We start from the raw sequence: 26490 nt of genomic DNA on the forward strand, positions 1-26490 counted from the left end.
TCTTGATAGAAGTGTTATGTTATAAGTTATGTTGTGGGCCAAATGTCTCTAGATAGAAGTGTTATGTTATAAGTTATGTTGTGGGCCAAATGTCTCTTGATAGAAGTGTTATGTTATAAGTTATGTTGTGGGCCAAATGTCTCTTGATAGAAGTGTTATGTTATAAGTTATGTTGTGGGCCAAATGTCTCTTGATAGAAGTGTTATGTTATAAGTTATGTTGTGGGCCAAATGTCTCTTGATAGAAGTGTTATGTTATAAGTTATGTTGTGGGCCAAATGTCTCTTGATAGAAGTGTTATGTTATAAGTTATGTTGTGGGCCAAATGTCTCTAGATAGAAGTGTTATGTTATAAGTTATGTTGTGGGCCAAATGTCTCTAGATAGAAGTGTTATGTTATAAGTTATGTTGTGGGCCAAATGTCTCTTGATAGAAGTGTTATGTTATAAGTTATGTTGTGGGCCAAATGTCTCTTGATAGAAGTGTTATGTTATAAGTTATGTTGTGGGCCAAATGTCTCTAGATAGAAGTGTTATGTTATAAGTTATGTTGTGGGCCAAATGTCTCTAGATAGAAGTGTTATGTTATAAGTTATGTTGTGGGCCAAATGTCTCTAGATAGATAGATAGATAGATAGATAGATAGATAGATAGATAGATAGATAGATAGATAGATAGATAGATAGATAGATAGATAGATAGATAGATAGATAGATAGATAGATAGATAGATAGATAGATAGATTAAGAGTCACTTTTGCAAAAACCGAAATTGCAAATAGTATTATTGTTATTATTATTTTTGACAGATTATAGACAAAAAACTCTTGCACAACCGTCTGAATATGGCCGATCATTTTCGGGCAAATACCGGAAACTTTTTGGCAGCCAAACACTGTACCACACAAACAGCGTGATATCGTTAGCAATCCGTATTTTCTTATTAGTCACAGGCTCTTATTGCATTTTTAATGGCTGTAAATAAATATGCTTCTTTGAAATTCTCAACTATGCCTGTACTACGTTGTTTTATGAATATTAAAAACTGATTCATTGAAGAGACAGAGCTGGCGTTAAAAGGTGTACAGCAACATTAAGGCACCTCCTCTCCCTCCCCTTTCGGGGTGTGTTCAAGACTGCAGGCTATCATTTGTGTCATTTTGTGGCGAGACTCTTGTGAAACACCTGCTCACAACAGCCCTTCTGTTCATTTTTTTTCAATAAAGGTAAGAGCATCAAAAACTTTATTTCGTCTATCATTGCATTTATGCATGTATCGGTGCGGGCCTTATAAAAAGCTGTTTTAAGTTTCACAGTCTGTGTATTTATCTTGCAATATAAAGAGTTCAACTGTGTCGCTCAGAATTTCCCCTGAGAGGCTAGATTTTTAGGTTAAATAAGGAATATAAACCAGACGAAAGTGAAAGTGGATTTATTTCATTTTAGACTGTGCATTTGTTTTGCTTATTCATATGACGATAAAAGAAACATCTTCAATAAAGTTGAACATCTGGAGAAAGAAGAAAACCACTATTTTGTCAAAGACAACATTTGAGCTCAGTGTTTAGACCCGGTTCATCACTTTTATTTGACATTTTCCCTTTAAAACTCGAACCGAGCTGACCAGATAGCCGAGATTCGGTTTTTTTGGAGACAGACATAAGGAATATAACGAGACACCACTGGCATGACTGCCCGAGCATGGTTATCAAACTCTTTGTGACCTGATAAGATCAAGAATGTGTGCAGAATTTTAATGTACAAATATCATTTATCGTGGTGGTCAGTGAAAGAGAAATCCCCCCCTTCCGCCAGTTTCACTTTCCATTTGTGTGCCTTTTGCTTTTCCCCCTCCAGATGCAGAAGTGGGTTGTGATCTGCTGGGCCGCCCTGGCTGTGGTTGGTGCTGATGTGTGTCCAGATGGAGGGCTGTGTAAAGAAGGGGAAACCTGCTGCAACAGCCCAGCAAACGGTTACGGGTGTTGCCGATATGAAAACGTAAGGCCAGGTGTTATTATACCATCATGCAACTTGAGTGTTCACGACAATGTAATTATATTTATTGTACTTGTTTTAATTGGCTTCCTTTTTGCAGTAAGAGTGGGGGGGGGGACCCCAACGGATATCCATTTGGGTTCATGTTCTGCTAGTAACTCATTTAAACCAAGTTTTGATGTATGAAAATCTCACAATCTCTAAAAACAAAACAAAAAACAAATGTATAGAAACGTTTCTGAGAGACGTCGGACATCTACAATTATAATCAGAAGAAATGATTGCTGTTATTGATGAGTTGGTTTACTTAAAACCAGAATCAGACCTGTTGTAAATTATTTTGCTATATGACATTTGTTTAAATCAATAAAAATCTATTAGCTTTATATATTAGTATGAACAGTTTCATTCACATCAACTAAATGCATTCCTATAGACTAAAAACAGCCCAGCTTATTAGTCATCAAGTATGTAAATATTAAAGAGTAAAATGTGTAGTGTTCACATCTTCATGGTAACTGGACAAAATCTTCTATAGATTTCTGTTTTAAAATAACTCCAAAAGTGCAAAAGGGAGGAATTCCATCCTAACCTACTGAGCAAAGCTGCAGTACGTCACCTTCAGTGTAGGTAAATTGTCCCTTTGTCTATAGTTAAATGTACATGTGAGATAACCCTTCACTTATACTTTAAAGTAAATATAATTATGCAGCGATACTATTCACCCTCAGCTGTGTTTTACTACTTTGAAATCCAGATAGAAGGACGTGCCGCTTTCCCTCAATGTGATAGCTGTTTCAAACTTTGGTAGTCAAAGTGTTTCTACTACTGCTGTCTCCTCAGGCTGAGTGCTGTGATGATCACATCCACTGCTGTCCAGAGGGCACAGTCTGTAATAAAGCCTTATCTGGCTGTATTAATACCACCCTGACCATCCCCTGGGTGAAAAGAACCCCTGCTGATCAGCCCAAAGTCTCTAAAGTAAGCGTCGTCACACGTTAGTTGTTTTCTGTCACAAAGTCAGATTAAATAATCGTGGTGGATTAAAAGAAGTAATACTGTCCTCTTTCCCACCTTCTGACCACTCAGTCCTTCAGGATGATCAAGACATACGAGAGTCAGGAAGACGACAACATCTGCCCCGACCTGTCACGATGCCCTGCTGAGTATTCCTGTCTGAAGGGTTTGACGAAGTTTGGCTGCTGTCCTCTAACTCAGGTAAGCTAACCACCACAAATAAGACGTGCTTCACATACTTAAGTAGCACTGAGTGGAAAAACAAAGTGAGTGATGACACTAATCTTTTATTTGTGGTTCATTCCTGTGAAGGAATCTTGAATCTAGGAGGGGATTTCCATACATACACACCGATCAACCACATGATTAAAACTCGTTATTCTAATATTGTGCAGCCAAAAGAGCTCTGATCAGAAGGGGTACTCACTCAGGGTCTCTGAAAGTTTTCACTACCAGGAAATTGGTGGCAGAGTTAGTCTGCAAATTTTTGGGTGACTGGTACATATCAGATTAACTTGCATATGATTACTAAGTACATGGCAACAAGATGGTTGTCTATTCACTTCACCTGTCAGTAGCTTTGATGTTTTGGATAACAGGTTCACGTATTTTGTCCCCTTGTCATATTTAGTTATTGTCATATTCATTTCCAGCATCATCTCACTTCCTTTAAAGCTCCCTGGTTGTTACTGTACTTTGGGTACGGCATGTTTAAACATCTTTCACTTCTGTTTTGCATCTTGAATCACACCACTATAACAAAGGTCGGTGCTGAACAACATAGTACAGTTTGGTAAAACTACACCTCCCTTCTCTTTGCTTTTCTAAAGAGTCACTCTAAATAAATCTTAACTTTTTTTTGCAAACTGCATTTAAGCTGTTAACAACTCCACCTGCTGTTACAGAACATCCATTAGGAAAGCTATGGATATTTCCCTTACCCACCCCACAGGCTCTCGTGGGAAAAAGTAAAAAGATGTCTTTATGTCACTGGGTTACAGTAGGAAGTCGAATCTATTTAAACAACATGCACTTTAGAAGACTTTTGTTTATCATCTTGAGTCTTCTGTTTAAAGGGAAAGCTCTAACAGAAATTGGCTCAGATCTACAAATCCTTTTGTTATGTATGACCAATACTTCAGTATCTTTCACCAGCACCAACGCAACAATTATTTATGTCTCGTCTCATTTTTTTTTCTGCTTGTATTTTATTTTAATTTCAATTTAGGGATTTATCTTTTTTAATTTCCAGATTTATAGCTAACGGTCTTTCAACTGATAAACAGCAAAGTCCCTAACCATTTAATCGATGCCATGAAAAAGACACTTGCACAGTGATAGAGCTTACTTCCTCTCAAAAGAGGATCTTTCTTTGATGCTTTGTTTGCATAGCTGGTTGACCCACTAAGCTTCTACACTTTACCGAGGACATTCAGTGCTTTGGAATAGATTTTTGCTCTTGTTACAAGTTTAATGTAAACTTACCTGCCACTTAATTAGCTACACCTTCTAGCTTGGTCAAGCCCCTCATTTCAAAAAGCCAAACCTCCATGGCGCATAACATGCTTGTTGTATAATTGCAGTCTCCTCATATAACAAGCACCTTTAGTTACTAACTAAATATCTTTTTGCATCTTGAACTTTGCAAAGAGATGTTTCTCAGAGATTCTGGTACATTGACATGATAACATCAGATTCAGATCCATGATGTGAACCTCCTCTTCCACCATATTCAAAAAGTGTTCTGTTGGACCCAGATTTATGACTGTGGAGATCTTTTGAGTGCATTGACCTCATTGTCATGTCAAGAAACTACGTTGAGCTGGTCTGAGCTTTTGTGGTGTGGTGCATTAACCGGCTGGAGGCAGCCATCAGGAGTTAGGTATATTGCAGCCATACGAGGATGGACACGGTCAGCAGCACACAGGCTGTGGCATTTAAAAGATATTCAGTTAGTACTAAATGCACCACGAAAACATCCTCCAAACATCACACCACCACCAGCTTTAATATATTAGTAGAATGGCAGCTGAAAAAGTGTCCCTAATAAACTGGCTGGAGATTGTAAAAGCGGTTTCTGCTTGCACTAAAACAGCAGCTGGTCGTTTGTTACTCTTTATTTCACTGAACCTTTTTTCCTCTTTGAAATCTTTCATTTACTGCATGAATAGATAAACAGTTCCAATGCTTTTGTTTAATTCATAATTCTTGATTTCCTCACTGCTATCAGGGAATCTCCTGCCCCGATGGCAAACACTGCTGCCCTGAGGGCCACGACTGCAGCTCAGACAGCCGAGGCTGCATCAAAAAAGGTTCAACTTCCCCGCCAAAGTATCATAATTCAGTCGAATCACTATTCCTTTTCCTGTTTTGAGTTTTGATGTTCATGTGATATTGTTGCAGAGCTCGTGGTTACAGTTCTATGCAGCGATGGCATTTCAGAGTGCCCAGATGGTACCACCTGCTGTGAAACAAATGACGGGAAATGGGCATGCTGTCCACTATCAAAGGTACAAAATGCTACTCCATACCATGAGTGAGATCATGAATGACAAAAAAGTCAAATTATGGATTTGCATGTCCTGCATTGACGTCCAGTTATCGTGACTTAATGGTGTTTTATTATTTTCCATGTGAACAGGCCGTGTGCTGCGCTGACAAGATACACTGCTGCTCTGAAGGGACCACATGTGATGTCGAGCATTCCAAATGCATTGACTCTTCTACCAAGAAAGAGATGCCAATGTGGGCAAAGCTCCCTGCCAGAGTGAGAGCAGCTTGGGAAAACCAGAAAGGTCAGAAATTTTTAATAGACTGTTTTGCTGTGAACGTTAAGCTTAGTTCCTTGTTCTCACTAAGTATTTGAAAGTGTGTGTGTGTGTGTGTTTATCTTAATCTTTGTGTTTTTCTGTTCCCAGAAGAAGTGCCAGTTGAAGCAGTGAATAACACAGGAACAGAAAACGCCCCCAAAGTCACCACAGCCAATCTGCTTCCTCCATCTGGTAAGACAGTAAATGTGTCATCAGTTGCTAAGGCAGCTGCAGGTGAGCCTATCCCCATGAAACAAATAATGTAGAACAATGAGACTGGAAAAAAAAGCACATGATTTATCACAAGACACATAAAGGTGATTCCATCTCAAGTTTCAACATCTTAAAATGACTGCTGAGAATTTTTTGCTTCGTATGTCAAATGCTTTCCAAGATATTATTTTTTAAAAGGTGGTCCACAGACTCACTTTCGGGCCATTTTTTTTGGCATTGTCGGTTTTTAGGTGTGCCAGTGCGTGCATGATTAATGGTTCAGGTAAATCTTTTTTTCTCTTACCAGTTTCATTATTTCCTGGTAATGACAAGACAAATCTGGCGCTGATAGGCAGGTCTATCCAGCTATAATTAAATGTTGCAACACCCCGTCTTCAATGAATGTTTTTGTTTGGTGGTAGTTTTTCCCTTACCAAGCCTGCTAACTATTACAACATATTTATAATGCTTGTTCAGAAACATCACTGTAACTCATGAAAAACGTCAAAATATTACAGTGCAGGCAGCCCAGTTTGAACTTTTAATATGATATTGAAGGTAAAAGGGGGAGCCGCTGCAACGACCCACTCTGAAATCAGTGGAAGCATTTTGGTGGGACAAGCCGGAATGCTAAGAACAAATAACGCACAGATACAGATACCTGCTAAGTAACATGCAAATAGAATTTTACACTTTTTGGATGTGCTGTTACTACAAATAACCACACAGAAAGCCACATTTTTTATTTTTATGTGTCAATTCTTGTGTGTATTAAAAAAACAAAAACAACTTTGTATGGCAAGTATGGTCAAGAGGTCCAGTTCTGTGAATCAACAGTTTAGCAGTCCTGTCTGCATTCACCAGTCACTCAAATCAGCCACAGCCTAACTTTAAGTTTCAATAAACAATAAATAATCTAAACTCTTACCAGAAGAGCTGAAGCTGTTATAGCTGCAAATGGTGGGCCGACATCATATTAAACCCTTTGGGTTAAGAACAGGATGTCACTGAAGTTCATATGCGTGTGAAGAGAGATGAGTGAATACTTTTGGCAATATACATCATTGGTTCTGCTGTTAGTCCAATATGCATTTTCAATTCAAATATATATTTTTAATGTGATGATTTTTGTTGCAATGTCATGGAACAAAAAAACACTGAGGCTGAGGGGCAGAAACCTGAAGCACCACATGGTTTGTTTGACAGATCAAACTTGACAGTCAACCTTTAAAAGTACTTGGAAAAAGGAGAAGTTTTATTTTTAAAGAATGGCTTTTGTAGCATGACATCTAAATTGTTCCAGTATGTGTGACTGTATTGGTAAATACTTCCTCATATAACACAGACTGCTCCAAACTGACTCTGATTTGGCTACAAGAGAAAGGAATAGTGGTGAATGCAGCTGTCTTAATATAACAGTGCTTTTGCCTGCATTACTTCTGCCCAAAACAGCTCTGTTCCTCCTCAGTTCCTGCCAACTATAAATGAGTTATATCTTTATTTAGAAAGGAATTATTTATCTTTCCTCCATGAGCCAATCAAATGGTTCACAATAAATTCGCTGTGTTTTGTGCACAGCAGGACACACATCTCTGATTAGCTTTAACTATGGTGCATCCTCTTCATTCTCATATTTCCACCATTTGGTCTGAATTTAATGTCATCATTACATCTCTATCATGGTACAACACAAATGACCGTATTGGAGTCATTTGGACAGTTGCCCCTTGTGACTTAAAGCAGGCTTCTTTAGACCAAGGAAGTTATTCAATTCAGTTAAAGTTTTAGTACAGTTTTATTTATATAGCACCGATTCAAAACAAAAGTCGCCTCACTATAAGCTTTATTAAAAGAAATGTTTTAACAGTAAACACGGTGTTTGCCCCCTCAATCCAAACTGGGATTGAGGGCTCCCAGTCTACTTCGAAAAATCCTACGAACCACAAGTAAACCTGCAGTCCGAAAGTGAAATGCACTATTGGAATAATATGGTTTTATGAGGTGTGGATAACATATGACAGGCCCTGATCATTCAGGACTTTGTATTTCAGGAGAAACATTTTATATTTAATTTGCAGTTGTGTAATTGTTTTAGTCTTTTATTTAAATACAATTAAAATGTTTGCAGTTTCGAGTTCATGAATTCTTAGTCAGAGAATGGATGTCTTTACTGACAGGTATTTAAGTAAAACAAAAATATTGAAAGACGTGTCCCTAGTCTGTGGTAAATTATACTAGTTTTTATGTTATATGCATTTTTTTACTGTCATAACTCAGAAATAATATTTAATTGATTGGGGCGTCTTCATTTTCTTTAATTTTGTTCGTGTTCAAACTCACTGACAACTGACATTGCTCCATAACACTGCGAGTGGTCAAAGAGTGCACCAGGTAATTTTAGTAATTATAACATGGAACTGTTATTGTCGTCAATTCCAAATTTGACAAAATCTCATGATGATCTCGCTGGTTGTTCGTATCACTTATCAAATGGTTCATGAGGATGATTATTACATTCAGTCAGTGGAAGTGAGGGCTCACAACGATGGCAGTCATGAAACATTAGTGGATTAATTTTTTTCTCAATGTCTTTTCTCCAGCAAACGATGTTCCATGTGACGATACATCAGCCTGTCCTGATGGCACAACCTGCTGTAAAACCCAAGAAGGTGGCTGGGCCTGCTGTCCAATGCCAGAGGTACAGTATTACCATCTATCCATCCATTTTTTTAAATGCTTTTCAATTTGGAGGAGAGAGGGGAGTGCAGTGCGAACAAACACTACTGAGTCTCGTCTGCCATTTATTTAGACATTTCTGCTTAAATGTATAATTACTTGCAGTTTAAGGTGTTTTAAATATATTGATGGTGTTCTGTTTGCCCTAATTCCAGGCTGTTTGTTGTGAAGACTTCATACACTGTTGTCCCAAAGGGAAGAAATGTAACTTGGAGGCTCAAACCTGTGAAGACGGCGTGATCTCTGTCCCCTGGGCCAAGAAGGTTCCTGCAATCATAAAGCAGAAGGTAGAGGTGAAGGATGTTCCATGTGACGATACATCAGCCTGTCCTGATGGCACCACCTGCTGTAAAACCCAAGAAGGTGGCTGGGCCTGCTGTCCAATGCCAGAGGTACAGTGTTACCATCTATACATCCATTTTCTTAGCTGGCTTCCTTTGTTGGGAGAGGAAGAGGGGAGAGAAGATGGGTGATGGGATGGCAGGGCACAAGCATCAAAGCCCTGACTGCCATTTATTTAACAGTTTCTCTTTAGCATTTCAGGTGTTTTTAGTATATTGACAGCTTTCTGTCTGTGCTGTCATTTCATTTCCAGGCTGTTTGTTGTGAAGACTTCATACACTGTTGTCCCAAAGGGAAGAAATGTAACTTGGAGGCTCAAACCTGTGAAGACGGCCTGATGTCTGTGCCCTGGGCCAAGAAGGTTCCTGCAATCATAAAGCAGAAGGTAGAGGTGAAGGATGTTCCATGTGACGATACATCAGCCTGTCCTGATGGCACCACCTGCTGTAAAACCCAAGAAGGTGGCTGGGCCTGCTGTCCAATGCCAGAGGTACAGTGTTACCATCTATCCATCCATATTCTTAAACACTTGTCCACTTCATGGATGAGGGAATGGCTTGAACCTATCCTGGCTCTCATGGGATGGGATAAGGGGCAGATTACACCTTGGATAGGTCTCCTGTCTATTGCAGGGCTAACACATACCACACAGCCTCGTCTCACATGTGTTTCAAAGTTCCTATTTATATATGTAACTACTTGTAGTTTAAGGTGTTTTTTTATCCTGTAATTTCATTTCCAGGCTGTTTGTTGTGAAGACTTCATACACTGTTGTCCCAAAGGGAAGAAATGTAACTTGAAGGCTCAAACCTGTGAAGACGGCCTGATCTCTGTCCCCTGGGCCAAGAAGGTTCCTGCAATCATAAAGCAGAAGGTAGAGGTGAAGGATGTTCCATGTGACGATACATCAGCCTGTCCTGATGGCACAACCTGCTGTAAAACCCAAGAAGGTGGCTGGGCCTGCTGTCCAATGCCAGAGGTACAGTATTACCATCTATACATCCATTTTCTTAAATGCTTGTCAATTTCAGGGTTGGCGGGGAGAGGGGAGGGCAGGATGAACACATATTACACAGCTCTGTCTGCCATTTATTTAGACATTTCTGTTTAAATGTATAATTACTTGCAGTTTAAGGTCATTTTAGTATATTGATGGTATTCTGTTCGCCCTAATTCCAGGCTGTTTGCTGTGAAGACTTCATACACTGTTGTCCCAAAGGGAAGAAATGTAACTTGAAGGCTCAAACCTGTGAAGACGGCCTGATCTCTGTGCCCTGGGCCAAGAAGCTCCCTGCAATCATAAAGCAGAAGGTAGAGGTGAAGGATGTTCCATGTGACGATACATCAGCCTGTCCTGATGGCACCACCTGCTGTAAAACCCAAGAAGGTGGCTGGGCCTGCTGTCCAATGCCAGAGGTACAGTATTACCATCTATCCGTCAATTTTCTTAACTGGCTTTCTTTGTCAGGCTTGGAGGGGCAAGGGGAGGGCAGGGCAGGGCACAAGCAAACATCAAAGCCTTGTCTGATATTTATTTAACAGTTTCTGTTTAACATTTCAGGTGTTTTTAGTATATTGACAGCTTTCTGTCTGTGCTGTCATTTTGTTTCCAGGCTGTTTGTTGTGAAGACTTCATACACTGTTGTCCAAAGGGGAAGAAATGTAACTTGGAGGCTCAAACCTGTGAAGGCGGCGTGATCTCTGTGCCCTGGGCCAAGAAGGTTCCTGCAATCATAAAGCAGAAGGTAGAGGTGAAGGATGTTCCATGTGACGATACATCAGCCTGTCCTGATGGCACCACCTGCTGTAAAACCCAAGAAGGTGGCTGGGCCTGCTGTCCAATGCCAGAGGTACAGTGTTACCATCTATCCATCCATATTCTTAAACACTTGTCCACTTCATGGATGAGGGAATGGCTTGAACCTATCCTGGCTCTCATGGGATGGGATAAGGGGCAGATTACACCTTGGATAGGTCTCCTGTCTATTGCAGGGCTAACACATACCACACAGCCTCGTCTCACATGTGTTTCAAAGTTCCTATTTATATATGTAACTACTTGTAGTTTAAAGTGTTTTTTTATCCTGTAATTTCATTTCCAGGCTGTTTGTTGTGAAGACTTCATACACTGTTGTCCCAAAGGGAAGAAATGTAACTTGAAGGCTCAAACCTGTGAAGACGGCCTGATCTCTGTGCCCTGGGCCAAGAAGGTTCCTGCAATCATAAAGCAGAAGGTAGAGGTGAAGGATGTTCCATGTGACGATACATCAGCCTGTCCTGATGGCACAACCTGCTGTAAAACCCAAGAAGGTGGCTGGGCCTGCTGTCCAATGCCAGAGGTACAGTATTACCATCTATCCGTCAATTTTCTTAACTGGTTTTCTTTGTCAGGCTTGGAGGGGCAAGGGGAGGGCAGGGCAGGGCACAAGCAAACATCAAAGCCTCGCCTGATATTTATTTAACAGTTTCTGTTTAACATTTCAGGTGTTTTTAGTATATTGACAGCTTTCTGTCTGTGCTGTCATTTTGTTTCCAGGCTGTTTGTTGTGACGACTTCATACACTGTTGTCCAAAGGGGAAGAAATGTAACTTGGAGGCTCAAACCTGTGAAGACGGCCTGATGTCTGTGCCCTGGGCCAAGAAGGTTCCTGCAATCATAAAGCAGAAGGTAGAGGTGAAGGATGTTCCATGTGACGATACATCAGCCTGTCCTGATGGCACCACCTGCTGTAAAACCAAAGAAGGTGGCTGGGCCTGCTGTCCAATGCCAGAGGTACAGTGTTACCATCTATTAATTTGTCTTGATGCATGCCTAATCATGCAGGTACCGTCAAGTGGTCTTAAATGTACACCCTGTTGATGTATCTTCGGTACACTATACAGACTTGGTGTAGATTCCCCGGGCATAGCCTGTGGCATGAAGTCCGGTCGATAGTATTGCCTTGTTGTAACTGCTTCAGACAATCTATCACCCTCGTAATGGGAAGGGGGCTAAGGAAAGCTCCAGCCAATCCAGGAGAGAAGGACAACTGGTTGCCTAAGCGAAAATCCTTAGTGATCCATTATGTGTCAGGAGGATCGTAACAGTTGAAACAAATTTTTTTTAAACGCCGCGTCTCTGTGGCTTTAGAACCCCAAAACACGGTGGACCAAAAATTGGCCCACCCCAAGGATCAGGTCCCCCGACACAAACAGAATAATTTAGTGTACACTGTTAGGTGACAGGAGGATTGTCATGATTTATATCATGGGGGAACCCAAACAACCTGTGGCGAAACCGTTGGCACAACACAGAAGAGCTAACTCGTCAGGCCAGGACTCCGCAGTCTATTTACACCTACAGGTCAATGGACACTCTTTCAGTGATGAGGATGTACACATCCTGGACAGTGAGGAACACTCGTTTAAGCGGGGATTCAAGGAGGCTATTTGGGTGAAAAGGGAAAGACCATCTCTGAATCGAGGGGGAGGTCTAAGGGTACATCTTTCACCATCGTACAATGCTGTGATTACAGCCTTCCCCAACTCTCTGTGACTGGAGTGGTTGTTAATCAATAGTCATGACAATTTGCATAGTAACGATCAAGGAACTGACCTCACAGCCCATTGTTCATTCAGTGGGCTAGTTTCAGACATTGTGCAAATGTACTGTTTATAAGGTTGGGGAAGCCTGCAGTCAGCTGAGACCGAAGAAGTCACTTGGATGAGTGATGAAATGTTTCTCCCACTGAAAACGCTACGTCCAGATGAGCAGAATCAAACTTCTGGGGCATCTATTAATTCATTTCCCTAACTGCTTTACTTTGTCAGGCTTGAAGGGTAAAAGGCAGAGGAGGCGAGGACAGGGCATAAGCATACACCACAGCCTCGTCTGATATTTATTTAACAGTTTCTGTTTAACATTTCAGGTGTTTTTAGTATATTGACACCTTTCTGTCTGTGCTGTCATTTCATTTCCAGGCTGTTTGTTGTGACGACTTCATACACTGTTGTCCCAAAGGGAAGAAATGTAACTTGGAGGCTCAAACCTGTGAAGACGGCGTGATCTCTGTGCCCTGGGCCAAGAAGGTTCCTGCAATCATAAAGCAGAAGGTAGAGGTGAAGGATGTTCCATGTGACGATACATCAGCCTGTCCTGATGGCACCACCTGCTGTAAAACCCAAGAAGGTGGCTGGGCCTGCTGTCCATTGCCAGAGGTACAGTATTACCATTTATCCATCCATTTTTTTAAATGCTTTTCAATTTGGAGGAGAGAGGGGAGTGCAGTGCGAACACACACTACTGAGTCTCGTCTGCCATTTATTTAGACATTTCTGCTTAAATGTATAATTACTTGCAGTTTAAGGTGTTTAAAATATATTGATGGTGTTCTGTTTGCCCTAATTCCAGGCTGTTTGTTGTGAAGACTTCATACACTGTTGTCCCAAAGGGAAGAAATGTAACTTGGAGGCTCAAACCTGTGAAGACGGCCTGATCTCTGTGCCCTGGGCCAAGAAGGTTCCTGCAATCATAAAGCAGAAGGTAGAGGTGAAGGATGTTCCATGTGACGATACATCAGCCTGTCCTGATGGCACCACCTGCTGTAAAACCCAAGAAGGTGGCTGGGCCTGCTGTCCATTGCCAGAGGTACAGTATTACCATCTATCCATCAATTTTTTAAAATGCTTTTCAATTTGGAGGAGAGAGGGGAGTGCAGTGCGAACAAACACTACTGAGTCTCGTCTGCCATTTATTTAGACATTTCTGCTTAAATGTATAATTACTTGCAGTTTAAGGTGTTTTAAATATATTGATGGTGTTCTGTTTGCCCTAATTCCAGGCTGTTTGTTGTGACGACTTCATACACTGTTGTCCCAAAGGGAAGAAATGTAACTTGGAGGCTCAAACCTGTGAAGACGGCCTGATGTCTGTGCCCTGGGCCAAGAAGCTTCCTGCAATCATAAAGCAGAAGGCAGAGGAGAAGAAAGTTCCTTGTGATCACACAGCAGCCTGTCCTGATGGCACCACCTGCTGTAAAACCCAAGAAGGTCGCTGGGCCTGCTGTCCATTGCCAGAGGTTAGCATTGGACTGAAATCGGTTTTTAGACCACATTTCTCAAAAGTACTTTATTAACACACACAGAATGTCAAATTTACACCAAACAGAAAACTGTTGGTAACCTAAAGTTCCGTTACTCTGGATGGCTGCATGCAGCTATCACCAGGAACCTGTTAGTTAAAGGAGCTTAAACTGCTGTACGTGCTGTATGTCCTGCATCTTTTACAAAAACTGGAGACCACTTGAGTATCATATTGATGAGGTAAAAGTTGACTTACAGTGACAAAGCTACCAATACATGCCTAAGCATGTTGCTGGCTAAGTTACAGCTAGTAAAGCGAATATTCTTTACACCACCACGGTGACACAGTGGTTTCGTGGTTGATGATGGAGTGATGTAGATAAAGTGTACAGAAAATAAAGAGTCTGTGGTTAAAAATGTGACTTGTTAAGAGTGTAAAATTACTCTGAGGTCAGTAAGACTGGACAAGTGCGTTGTAACGGTGAGTGTGTTACATGATTTACTGCTGCACCCACTTTACTTAAAAACAAAAGAAAGTTCTGTGACTGCACTAACCCTTGTCTTTGCTAGCCTCTGCACAGACACAGTTTGTTTGTGTAGTGCGTGACAAAAAATAAAAGCAGGTTGTTGTATTTCTAGAAATATCAAATAATATCTTTAATCTACATTGCATTTAACCTGTTTTATTTTTGTCAACATTGCTCTGCCAAGCATTGTCAGGCTTCTGTTTGTATTTGAACTTGACTATCTGTGACTGACTGCACTTTTGTCTTTTTGCATAAAAGGCGGTCTGCTGTGACGATCACAAACACTGCTGCCCGAGCGGCACCACCTGTGACCCGACCGCCGTGTCTTGCAATGGCCCATCAGGCTCAACTCCCATGCTACAGAAGGTACCTGCGTTCACTACTGAAGCACCTACTACTGTGCAGCCTACAACTGAGAGTCCAACAACAAGCGCTAAATCGGAGGAGGAGGACAAAGAAGAAGAAGGCATGATTAACTGTGATGCCCACACCAGCTGCCCTCAGTCGACCACCTGCTGCTACATGAAGAATTTTAAAAAGTGGGGCTGCTGTCCGCTGCCTGAGGTGAGCTCTGCTTTTTCACAGCATCACTGACCTCGTGTCTCCTCCATCTGTTATTAAACATCAATATGCAGCAGCCCAGCGCATATTTGTCGCAGTTTAATTTTATAATGACAGGAGGACATACAGAAAGTGTCAATAAGGTCTTGTTCTCATCCATCTTTTCTAAAATGGTTGCTTCTATTGGCAGTCATTGGAAGAGTCAACATTAACGTCACTATTACTTTGCATCCTAACAATGCTTACACATATGTGTCACATCTATGAGTCATACTTCCACACTAATTTTTTTCACACAACACAATTGAGGCAGTTGATGTTTACTATGATTACCAGCCAGTCCACAAACACCAATCAAACATATTGCTTGAATAAGTTGTGCAGTACAGCACAGTTTCATTTGCAAAGCTGTTGTCATTTAATCCTCCAATATGTAAAGAAATGCTTCACTAACTCTACACTAACACACTGTCAGTTATTACACACCTTGGGCCGTCAGTAACATTTCCCAGGTTTTGAAAAAAAGCTTATTTTTACACCACAGTGGTTTTGTTGATGTCTTTTGTGTAGCTGAAGATTATTTGTCCTTCTACAATACAAGAAAGAGAAAAATCCAGTACAAGAAAATAAGATAGTTTAGATCATTTTAAAAGCCAACCTCTTTTAGGACCTGGCAAGATTCAAAACATCCTGAAGAAGTTGCAAGAGATCTTAAAAGAGGATTAGATGGTTTATTTTAGACCATGTGGTGTGAGGTATGTGTGTGAGTGTGTGTGTGGAGGGCGGGGGAACCACACAGATCACCAAGCAGTTTTTAGGCCGGCTGAGTTTTTTCATTCCTAAAACTTCCTTTGAAGCTTATGAAAGAAAAACCTGCCGCCCACACTGCAGTCACGGAAGATGTTAACTGAATGTCACCTGTTCATCAAGCCCCAAAAAAGCACAACTAGACATCATCTTTAGCCCTAATTTGCATGGTGATATCCTGTTTTTCTGTTTCACATCTTTTCTCATATTCCTGTTGAGAACTGGCGACTTTAGCAGCTTACAGGCCACAGTCACTCAAATGAACTCGAATGAACTTTATTTTGGTTGCCACTCTGAATTTATAATAGTCATTTATAAACTGATGTGTCTTTAAGTTTCTAGAATAGAATTTCAGCATCTTCTTCAGACTCTCTATAACCTTTATATATACACCAATGAAAAAAGAAGTGAAACAGCAGAATTGATGAAGTGAAAGCCACTGCTCATGTTTTCACTTCTCCCCAGGCGGTGTGCTGTGAGGATGGGAGTCACTGCTGTCCTAACCAGTACAAATGTGACAATAGCCGCACGTCGTGCATAAAAGGAGAAGTTGTGATTCCATGGTACACCAAAATTCCAGCCATTACCAGCGACGAGGCCGAGCCCTACTCTGTCCAGTGCGAAGGTGCAAGCCAGTGTCCTGAACAAACCAGCTGCTGCAAGCTGTTCACAGGCGAGTGGGGCTGCTGTCCACTCAAAAATGTGAGTGCATGAAAATATCATATACCCTGGTAGCCGTCTCATCAGGTCAGGCTTTGCCTATGCAAACTGGGGACTATAATTTGCACCAACTATGTGTCTGCAGGCTGTTTGCTGTCCGGATAAGGAGCACTGTTGCCCGCAGGGTTACACCTGTGACATCTTATCCAGATCCTGCCAGAAGCTCATCATGATGCAGCTGGAGAGAGTCCCACTGACACCGGTGTATCTACTTGAGCCTCAACCCCAGCTCAGCCCAACAAAGCACAAAGACATCAAGTGCGATAAACAGACCAATTGCGGGCATGATGAAACTTGCTGCAGGACTTCTGCCACTTCCTGGGGCTGCTGTCCATCTTCTAACGTATGATTTACAGAAACTAGTCCTGCTTCCTTCCTCCTGCTTTATGTTAACTGTCAGGGAGAGCTGAGAACTGTCAGTAAGCCAAGGGCTCCAAAATTTTTCATATGCTTACCTCAGAAAAGGGAGGCTGCACCTCTTGACTGCCTTCAGGCTCACTGCTATTTTGAGATCACTCCTGGAAAGTCCAGTTTTAGGTCAGCAGATGAAAGTAATTTTATTTTACAGCCAAAGTAGTATTTCCTCATTTTGTACTATATACAGTAATTCCCTAGATTTCAGTTCCATCCTTCAGTGAAATTATAACCCTTTACACAGTTAGGTTACCTTTTACCAGACTGCAAACTCAACCATTTTACCCTCTAATTAGTTTGTAAACATATATTCACTGCTCGAGATTCAACATGAGCTCCATTGTAAACAAATTAGTAGGTTAAACCACTGTTGACATGAATAGGTTTTAAACTAATATGTTGTATAAATATGTAGGCCTCTAAACAGAGCCATAAGGAGAACTTTGCTACTTAAAAAAATTAGTGGTATTACTGTTGTGTTTTCATGTAATACTAAAAGGCAAATCTGTACTTACATTGCAGCATCTTTTTTAAAAAATGCCTTATAAAGCATCACAACGTCTGAATTGTGAGGTTTTGTGCCAATAAAAAGGGAGCGTGTATGAGTTAAGTAAACCATTCAGTTTTTTTTACAGACTTTCCTCCCTCTGTCCTCCCTCTAGGCGGTGTGCTGCAGCAACATGAAGCACTGCTGCCCGACCGGGTACACCTGTACGGAAGAAAACTCCTGCATCCAGAACTCCAAGCTTTACTGGCCCAACTGGCACGTGTTCGTCGCCAACAAAAAAAGAGCCCTAATTGTGTGAAAACACCACCTCTAAACTGTTACTAGTTTTAGTTTTTGCATATAACGCACTAATGGAGAAAGAATTCTACATTAATTTCAAAATGCTTTGTTTTTAAATGACACTTTGAAAACGATTTGCACCTCAGTTGCTAAGATGTTTGCAATCTTGAAGTTGAACATTTTGGTCTGAATGCACCTAATTATATAGATGACCGTGTGACTAATGTATTTAAGGAGTTATCTTTGTTATTCCAAGCACACTCAGTTTGTCACTTGAAATGCTACTCCATCCACAATAGAAGACAATCGAAACACTCCACTTGTCAGTCATCTGTTTCTTTAAGACTTGCTGCAGCTGCCTTCTGTTGAAAAGGTTATTTCTTTATCAATAATAATCAATCAGTCAAAACCTGATTCAATATCTTTCATCATTCTGAACATTCAGTCTGATCATTTAATGATTTTGTGGTGTAATTACTCATTAAATCTTGGGTTCATAATTTTGTGCATTGGATTAGTAATCTGTGTTAATGAGGCAAAGGTGAAGAAATTCATGCTTGGATGATCTTATCCTGTCAAAGTGTCACATTATCCATTAAATCAATAAAAAAGAAGTGACATTATTAAAAGTTGTCCAGTCACTTATTGTGGTTTATTAGAAAGGGCTGTGAAAAAAGAAAATGCAGTTTATGAATGCTGTTATATTTAGTTTTATATTTATTTTACAGTGCCAATGTCTGCTATAAATAACATTATAATATATATTTTGTTCTTTGGTATAAGTAGAAATAATTGTTCTCCTTTGTCACATTTCAAAAAGGCCATGCAAATGATAAAAAGAAAACAGGTGTTACAATAAGGAAGTCCACTACAATTTCACGTAAAAGACTACCTGGCCTGTTTTCCTTTATCCTTACTTCCGGCACAGAATTTCACTTTTTAGGCTGACGTCGTACTGCTGGAGATTTGACTTTTTTTTTTTTTTTTTTTTGAAACCGTGATTTCAGCTTTTATGTGGGCTCGTGCTGCCTCCTGTCTACCAGCAGTAAAAATTACAGCTTAAGTGGAAATCCAAACATCCGATTCTACGTTTCAAAATAATAGTCTAACCCGGAGAAGTAAGTTTCTTGATTAAATATCAAAACTGTTTTTTTAAAGAGCTAAAACAACAAATAAAAATAAAATATTTAAAAACAAATGATAAAAATACGACACTTAAATGAACTGTGAAATTATTTATTACATTAATCGAAAGCTTAAAGTTACATGTTCGCAGTAATGGTGTGTTTTATACATTGTATAAATATATAGAGGGACGTTAAAATGGGATTTGGCAGGTGGGGTAATTAATGAAAAGTAAGTCACAGAATTATTTCGTTTGTGAGGTCCAGTAGATTTTCCTTTGAGTGCAGAATGGGATCAGCTGATCTGCTCCTCCGGTACTCAGTGCAATTACATTCAAGATATAATTAAATGTTTCATTTCCAACGGGGTCCCTTTAGCTCATTTAGCTCATCCTTTTATGCACGTATGCATTTCCGATATTAAGGTAAACGTTTATTTAAACTTTTATTTTGAAGACATGCGAGCCCAGTTTCCGGCAATTGACTCCGTTTACTTGACGTGCCTGCGTTTTGACGTGTGAATCATCCTTCCTCCTAAGATGGCGTTGCACCTGTTCTGTCTGTGTTGATTCTACTTGTTTTCGGCTCGGCATTAGAAAATAAACGATCTTCCAAGCGTCGACATTAAAGCGGACACGGTTCCGAAGCGAGGTCGGCTGTTCAAAGATGTCCACAGACGAGCTGTCAGCCTCGGATAGCGAGGCTGTGCTAGCCGGAGCAGGGGAGCGGTGGGCTCCGGTGGGCGCTGTGGCTAGCCCCGAGGATGAGAGCGGGAGCTGCGGCAGGGGCGCTCATTCGAGGCAGAGATGCTCGACGTCGGCCAGCGAGGAGGAAATGACCTCCCGGCTGAGGAGGCTCGAGGAGGAGCAGGACTTACTAAACTCCTCTCTCCTCGCACTCACCTCTCACTTCGCTCAGGTCCAGTTCAGACTGAAGCAGATCGTTCACGCACAGAGCGAGGAGAAGGAGAGGATGCTGGCAGACCTGGAGGAGTTCGCCTTCAGGGGATGCCCGCATGTGGTGGGCTGCAGGGCTCAGGACACCAAGCAGCTGGAGAACTCGGTGAGGACTCTGATTTTATACTTCCTCCAGACAGTGCGCAGACGAGAAGTGTCATAATTTTAAAATAAATATTTCCTTGTGTTGCTCTGTAATTGATTCCTATTATTACTCACATTCACTCCATATATTAGGATTGCTGTATATTATTGGTATTTTGTACCAAAAGGTTGAAAAGCTGTTTCTGTGTCAGCATTAAAATTGGATAAACATTGCATACCTGTACTAATTGGTTTCGTTTTCCAGCCTCCTCCTTTTCTGTCTTTTCTGATGGGTAAATGCTCATAGCGCTATTAAACTGCCCAACATTCACACATTTACTCTCTAGCAGCCAGTTATTCTGATTAAAGTGTCTTTATTGCATCACAGGATTGCCTGCTGCGCCCACCTGTGTGTTCCTGCAGAACTCTTATCTCTCATGGAAAAAAAATGTCTCCTATTGTCTTTTGTCACAGGCGTGTGAGTCACAGCGGCGCAGGCTCAATAAAAATGCCTCGAGCAGATCTCAGTCTGTTTAATAAAGGCTTGTGTTTGCACAGGGAAATTGAAGCCACCTGCTTTGTTCCTTTTCTTCTTCTTCTTTTTAACCCCTCTTCGGCCACAGCCTTGTCCTCGTTAGCTGCTGTGTGTGTGACTATAGATTTTCCTCATGTGTTTGACCTAAAAGCCCTTTTTCTTTGTCTCCCCTGTTGCATGCTTTGCTTGCAGGGCGATCTGGTGAGTATGAAGCGATACCTGATGTCTCGTTGAGAGTTTGGTTTGTGTAAAAGTCCTGTTCAGTGTTTGTCAGACCTTGAAGTGGCCCAAATATTCTGTTTTTTTTGTGTGTTTTCATCTTAACTGGAAAATGCTGGGAACAAAATTTCCGTTTGTTGATGCTGGCAAAGCGTCCACACTGGTGTCTGTTTGTTACATGGGGCGATCGTGGCTCAAGAGTTAGGAGTTCACCTTGTAATCGGAAGGTTGCCGGTTCGAGCCCCAGCTTGGACAGTCTCGGTCGTTGTGTCCTTGGGCAAGACACTTCACCCGTTGCCTACTGGTGGTGGTCAGAGGGCCCGGTGGCGCCAGTGTCCGGCAGCCTCGCCTCTGTCAGTGCGCCCCAGGGTGGCTGTGGCTACAATGTAGCTTGCCATCACCAGTGTGTGAATGTGTGTGTGAATGGGTGGATGACTGGATATGTAAAGCGCTTTGGGGTCCTTAGGGACTAGTAAAGTGCTATATAAATACAGGCCATTTACCATGTTACATGCTGTTTCAGTGTTGTGATGCTCACACTGTCAGCTCCTCCTGTCTGTAAAATCTAGAGTGACTGTTTGTGTTTTTCTCCTGTCAGAGTGAGAGGGAGAAGAGGGAACGTCTGGAAGCACAGAGGGAAAAACAGAAGGATCTCATTTTCCAGCTGAAGACGCAGCTGGATGATCTTGAGCGCTTTGCCTACCAGGAGGGAAGCTACGACTCACTGCCGCAGTCCGTCGTCATGGAGAGACAGAAGGTGGGTTTGTGTCAATGCAAACATCACAGCACTTAAATGCTGTTTACAGGTTTTCCTGACAGCCTTCAATCCCTGTTTCTCTTTTAATCTTTACAACCACCAAAGTGCAAATAAAAACTTCAGGCTCTTCCACCGTCTGAAGTGTCTTCGAGTACTTTCATAAACATTACATTATGCTGAGCAATATAATGTGATGTTTGCGTGTTTCAGTTCAGGTCAAATATCTGACCTCAGCATGCCCCAGGTTTTGTAAGGATAAGCTGTTTCTCTCATACCTATTAATACTTATTAAAAAGTACAGAGGTTATCCTGTAATCACAAAGCTGTACAAGTAGTTATATTTATATTTGAGTTATTTTTGTGCCATTTCTTTGTTAGCATATATGAAGGTTATATAACAAGAAATCAAAGTTGGTTTGATCTGGAAGGGTGAGGAACTTGAGACTAAAGCGAAAGATTTCGCTGTCAGGAAGATGGCTCTTTTATCTAGGGGAGATCACTGTTAGATAACCTGCTCGAGATCACATTATGTTCAGAAGGGTTTTTTTTAAAATAAGGGTTTTTTTTAAAGTACAACATTTCCACAGATTAATTCGCGACTATAAGCTCTAAGAGCAAAAGAGTTTCTCAGCTGAGCCAATCCATTATTCATTAGACTTTTGAACTGTGTGTTAGTGATGCCACTGAATGAAGCCATGCAAACATGAGAAAGTCGAAGTGATCTCCATGATGTCATCGGCCAAATTTGGAGCGATTGTGGCTCAAGAGTTGGGAGTTCGCTGGAAGGTTGCCAGTTCGAGCCCTGGCTTAGACAGTCTCAGTCGTTGTGTCCTTGGGCAAGACACTTCACCTGTTGCCTACTGGTGGTGGTCAGAGGGCCCGGTGGCGCCAGTGTCCGGGAGCCTCGCCTCTGTCAGTGCGCCCCAGGGTGGCTGTGGCTACAATGTAGCTACCATCACCAGTGTGTGAATGGGTGGATGACTGGATGTGTAAAGCGCTTTGGGGTCCTTAGGGACTAGTAATGCGCTATACAAATACAGGCCATTTATCTGTTGAGTGTGCAAATAAGCAACTTTCAACAGCAACATATTTAAACAGCCATCAAGTTTAAATTTAAGAATGCCCTTAACATTCAAAAGCTTCTACTCCCTCTTGGAGGCAGTGACAATACGCAAAAGGCGTTTAAGCTTCAGCCTGTCTTGTGCTTTCCAGGTCATCATTGACGAGTTGATCAAAAAGTTGGATGTAAACCTGAACGAGGACATCGGGAACTTGTCACCTGAGGAGCTGAGGCAGAGAGTGGACGCTGCCATCGCTCAGATAGTGAACCCAGCCAGAGTCAAAGAGCAGCTGGTGGAGCAGCTCAAAACGCAAATCAGGGATCTGGAGATGTTCATCAACTTCATCCAGGGTACACAGCCTTCTGAGCCGTGGTTTTACTAGCAATGAGATTCATTTTTAATTTCATTCACATGATAACTTTGACATTTTCTTCCACAAGATGAGGTGGGGAACCCTCTTTTGTCAGATGGACGCAGCCAGCAGCCACGCGCAGCAGGGACCAATACCAGATCTCCAGGAGCAAAGAAGAAAGGTCAGACACTCTGTGTGTTTGTTGTATACAGAGATTTCTTAACTGTAGCTTTGATAACACAGGGTACAGTTTTTTTTGCTTTGTAGCGTTTGTAAAATAAAGTCTTTAAAATGTGTGCGTTCCTAATATGCGTTTTTCTTGTGGTTCTTCCTGCTGCAGTGGACCCAGAGCAGGCCCAGAAGATGCGAGAGACCGGCCTGCAGCTGATCCAGAAGGCCCTGGCCGTGCTGCAAATCTTCGCTGCCAGCCAATTTGGCTGCGCGACCGGACACGTCCCCCAGAGCATGTGGCCTCAGGATCTGTGCGGGCAGGACTACGGACCCCTGCTGCAGCGTCTGGAGGCAGCTGTGGAGAAGGTGCGAGTTCTGGGATCGCATAGGCACCCATCTGTCGAACACGTGGTCAATTACACCAGCAGCTCCACACTGGGGGCCCGAGACGAGCTGACGACGTCTGTGAGGAAGGAGCTGGCCATTGCTCTGAAAGACTTGTTGGCTCACGGCCTCTTTTCACCCTCTCAGACCATGAGCGTAGTGCTGGCACCCATCTCCTGCCTTCTGCCTTACAGACCGGTCTCACAAACCATGCACCCATGGGAACTCTTTGTGAAGTACTACCACTCCAAAAACGGGAAGGCCTTCGTAGAGTCACCGGCCCGCCAGCTCTCTCAGTCCTTCGGCCTGCACGTTGGTAGCGGCCCGGTAACCGTCACGCCTAAGCAGTCTCTGCTGTGGGCCGTTCACACTGTGCTGAAGGAGCATGGACGTTACAAGCGAGGACCGGACTCGGAGTTCAAAGCTCTGGTGTGCATGGCTCTGAATGAGCAGCGGCTCGTATCGTGGCTCAACCTGCTGTGCAAGTCGGGCACTCTGATACACCCGCACTATCACTCCTGGAGTTACATGGCGCAGACCGGCTTCGAAGGAGCCCTGCGCATCCTGGGTCGCATCAGCCACCTCAGGTTCAACCTCCCTGTGGATCTGGCTGTTCGGCAGCTGAAGAACATTAAAGATGCTTTCTGAGGATGAGAGTGTTTGTTTTATCAGCTGAACTAAACTGCTCTTACCAAACATTCAGGACCAAAAGCATGACTTTGCTTTAAGTATGTAGCCTTTTAAAGGTTATCTAAGCAGCAACCCTTCTAAAGTTAAGTGCAAGTATGTGATGTCTACACTACATGCATGGGTGATAATGTCGTGTTAGTCTGCATTCCTGCTATATTAAAATATCAAAGACTCAGCTGCTTGTACTGTAAAAATGCCTTATTGTGGAGATGGAGATTACCTCATCTTTAGCCTTCCTGACCTTAGCGACCTGTGCTGCTCATCATACTGTATCATTCCCCTGTCGTACCTGTTAGTGGCCTGAGCTATGCAGCAAACATTGTGTGAGAGTTTTACAGTAATCACTACTGTAATTTCCAGTCTGACAATCCAGGAAGCAAATGAACGAGCGGGAAGTTTGCTCTACCGTGGCCTCTCCATGGTAAACAAGAGCTGTCACGGGTGCTTGTTCTCAGTGAAAAGTGCAGTGGCTTCTGTTTGCGAATGAATAATTCAGCTGGTAAATCATGTGTAGCAAACTGGCTAAACGGCAGCACTTAGGTCAGCCCGTAAAGGAAAACGTGCGATATGGTTTCCTCTGCTGAGGAAAACCCAGATGTGGGTGGTGTTATGTAAGAAATATGCAGCTGTAGCAGATGAAGCTGGTGTCACTTCTGGTGTTTCAGGTTTGAAAAAGCATTTTGACCCTGTATAAACTGCTGCTTTCCTCCTCCTTTCAGGTGTAGTTCAATCCAGCTCATATGGATGAGAATATCCCAAAACTGACATAATTGTAGGATGTAAACTTTTGTTTTGTTTTTTTTCCATCATCCTGAGACCAGCTCAGTTGCGCGTCCTATATAACTGAATGTATAAACCGTAGATGCTATTAAGTCAGAGTTCACCCCAAAATTGAGTTTCTATATGCTATCGTTTGGCTGTTAGTGCTGCTTGTTATGATTTGAAGCCAAAACATCGTGAGATTCATTGGGAATTCCCCCACCCTGTGACCCTGTGACATGCTAGCTTCAAGAGGAGGGCCAGACTGCACAGTTCCTGAACCCACCTCCTGCCTGGTAGTTGGCACCGACGGTACAAAAGATGGACGTAGCCACAGTGACCCGTTGGTTTGTGCAGTGTTGTCATAAAGCCTCGAGCACCATCTTCATCTCTGTCTTTTGGAACTGGGAATTGACTGTCAATCACAGGTTAAATGCATTACCGCCACCTTCTGGCGTTTTGCTGATTAAAGATATTTTACCAAGAATTTTTGGTAAGAACTAGTTTAGTGGAAGGAAAAAGGTTCCTACACAAAGGATAACTAGTAGGGAAGGTCATGATCTTCAAACATTTGAATAGCAATTCATATATATTGTAAAAATCCATTTATGGGACCAACTGTGTCATTTAGTTTCTATTCAACATAAGCAGATATTTCTACAGCTGAGCAGGGATCTCTCTTAAACCGCTGCAAACCAAAACCATTTAGAAGGACAAATCGCACTAAACACCAGAGGACTGTTGTGTAAATTTGATTTTGGGGTGAACTGCACCTGCAAACTGAGTGTAGTTTAAGTCTTGTTTTCGGGACTAAAGCTTCAGTGTTCCTGTGACCACAAGTATGTATCAAACCTCTGAGTTTGTTTCCTGCACGAGACCATGTGTGCACCATGTGTTACGTGAATAGCAAAGTGTGTTTGGGATAGGTTTGTTATGGTTTTCTCATTCTTTCCCCTGTTTTTGCTTTTTGTTCAGCTGTTGTGTTATTTATGTATTGACACATTTATTTATTCAATAGCTTAGCTCAACAGTTAAAGGGTTAAAGTAGCAGCTGTACTGTAACTGTAGCAGTTCAGTCTGGTAACAGTAGAAACACTGGGTCATCTGTTTATGTTTTATTATATATTGGGATATGAACGATGTTTATCTTTTAGTTTTTAATCTTATTTAATGGAACCTGGTCTGTAAATGAATTAAATGTAATAAATGAACTGCTGAGCTTCTCACAAGGCTTTATCTCTTCTGTTACTAAAAGCCTAATGGTAATGCCTGTTGGGAGATGGCTTAATCTGGGTTATTTATTTATAGCTACAGTCTATAGATTAGACTCTGATGCCAATGTTTTGAAGAGAGACTGGCTATGAGAATGCATCCAATCTTTATGTCCTGCTGTGCACAACAGATTGAGCAG

The 26490-nt window shown here is 41.8% G+C and overlaps 2 protein-coding genes across 9 annotated transcripts; both read left to right on the forward strand.

Moving 5' to 3' along the window:
- Window positions 1-1136: 1136 nt before the first annotated feature.
- Window positions 1137-18610, forward strand: grna (granulin a). 7 transcript variants are annotated; one of them, XM_026164096.1, is made up of 23 exons: window positions 1140-1223; window positions 1855-1995; window positions 2836-2973; window positions 3082-3210; window positions 5240-5321; window positions 5413-5519; window positions 5651-5804; window positions 5928-6011; window positions 8633-8730; window positions 8924-9160; window positions 9364-9600; window positions 9853-10089; window positions 10290-10526; window positions 10724-10960; window positions 11213-11449; window positions 11647-11883; window positions 13071-13307; window positions 13501-13737; window positions 13931-14167; window positions 14957-15262; window positions 16532-16768; window positions 16872-17129; window positions 17863-18610. In XM_026164096.1, exons 2-23 carry the CDS (start codon window positions 1855-1857, stop codon window positions 18004-18006), a joined length of 4248 nt encoding a protein of 1415 aa, XP_026019881.1. In that variant the 5' UTR covers window positions 1140-1223; the 3' UTR covers window positions 18007-18610. The 7 variants fall into 7 exon arrangements, with proteins under 7 accessions (XP_026019883.1, XP_026019885.1, XP_026019888.1 ...); XM_026164097.1 differs by having other exon boundaries at window positions 5931-6011; XM_026164098.1 differs by lacking the exon at window positions 10724-10960 and having other exon boundaries at window positions 1137-1223.
- Window positions 18611-19311: 701 nt separating this feature from the next.
- rundc1 (RUN domain containing 1) lies at window positions 19312-26305 on the forward strand. 2 transcript variants are annotated; one of them, XM_026164104.1, is made up of 6 exons: window positions 19312-20173; window positions 20879-20887; window positions 21504-21662; window positions 22875-23073; window positions 23164-23256; window positions 23416-26305. In XM_026164104.1, the coding sequence occupies exons 1-6, from the start codon at window positions 19778-19780 to the stop codon at window positions 24276-24278; spliced, it is 1719 nt and encodes a 572-aa protein (XP_026019889.1). In that variant the 5' UTR covers window positions 19312-19777; the 3' UTR covers window positions 24279-26305. The 2 variants fall into 2 exon arrangements, with proteins under 2 accessions (XP_026019889.1, XP_026019890.1); XM_026164105.1 differs by lacking the exon at window positions 20879-20887 and having other exon boundaries at window positions 19313-20173.
- Window positions 26306-26490: the final 185 nt, after the last annotated feature.

The sequence above is a fragment of the Astatotilapia calliptera genome, chromosome 4, assembly GCF_900246225.1.
Source record: "Astatotilapia calliptera chromosome 4, fAstCal1.2, whole genome shotgun sequence".
Classification (NCBI taxonomy): Eukaryota; Metazoa; Chordata; class Actinopteri; order Cichliformes; family Cichlidae; genus Astatotilapia; species Astatotilapia calliptera.

Excerpts from the sequence above, each read along its gene's own strand:
- grna (XM_026164096.1), top strand. The coding sequence starts at position 1,855 with ATGCAGAAGTGGGTTGTGATCTGCTGGGCCGCCCTGGCTGTGGTTGGT. Across the intron at positions 6,012-8,632 it reads CAATCTGCTTCCTCCATCTG|CAAACGATGTTCCATGTGAC; the intron begins GTAAGACAGTAA and ends TCTTTTCTCCAG. Across the intron at positions 9,601-9,852 it reads CCTGCTGTCCAATGCCAGAG|GCTGTTTGTTGTGAAGACTT; the intron begins GTACAGTGTTAC and ends TTTCATTTCCAG.
- rundc1 (XM_026164104.1), top strand. The coding sequence starts at position 19,778 with ATGTCCACAGACGAGCTGTCAGCCTCGGATAGCGAGGCTGTGCTAGCC. Across the intron at positions 21,663-22,874 it reads TCGTCATGGAGAGACAGAAG|GTCATCATTGACGAGTTGAT; the intron begins GTGGGTTTGTGT and ends TGTGCTTTCCAG. Across the intron at positions 23,257-23,415 it reads TCCAGGAGCAAAGAAGAAAG|TGGACCCAGAGCAGGCCCAG; the intron begins GTCAGACACTCT and ends TTCCTGCTGCAG.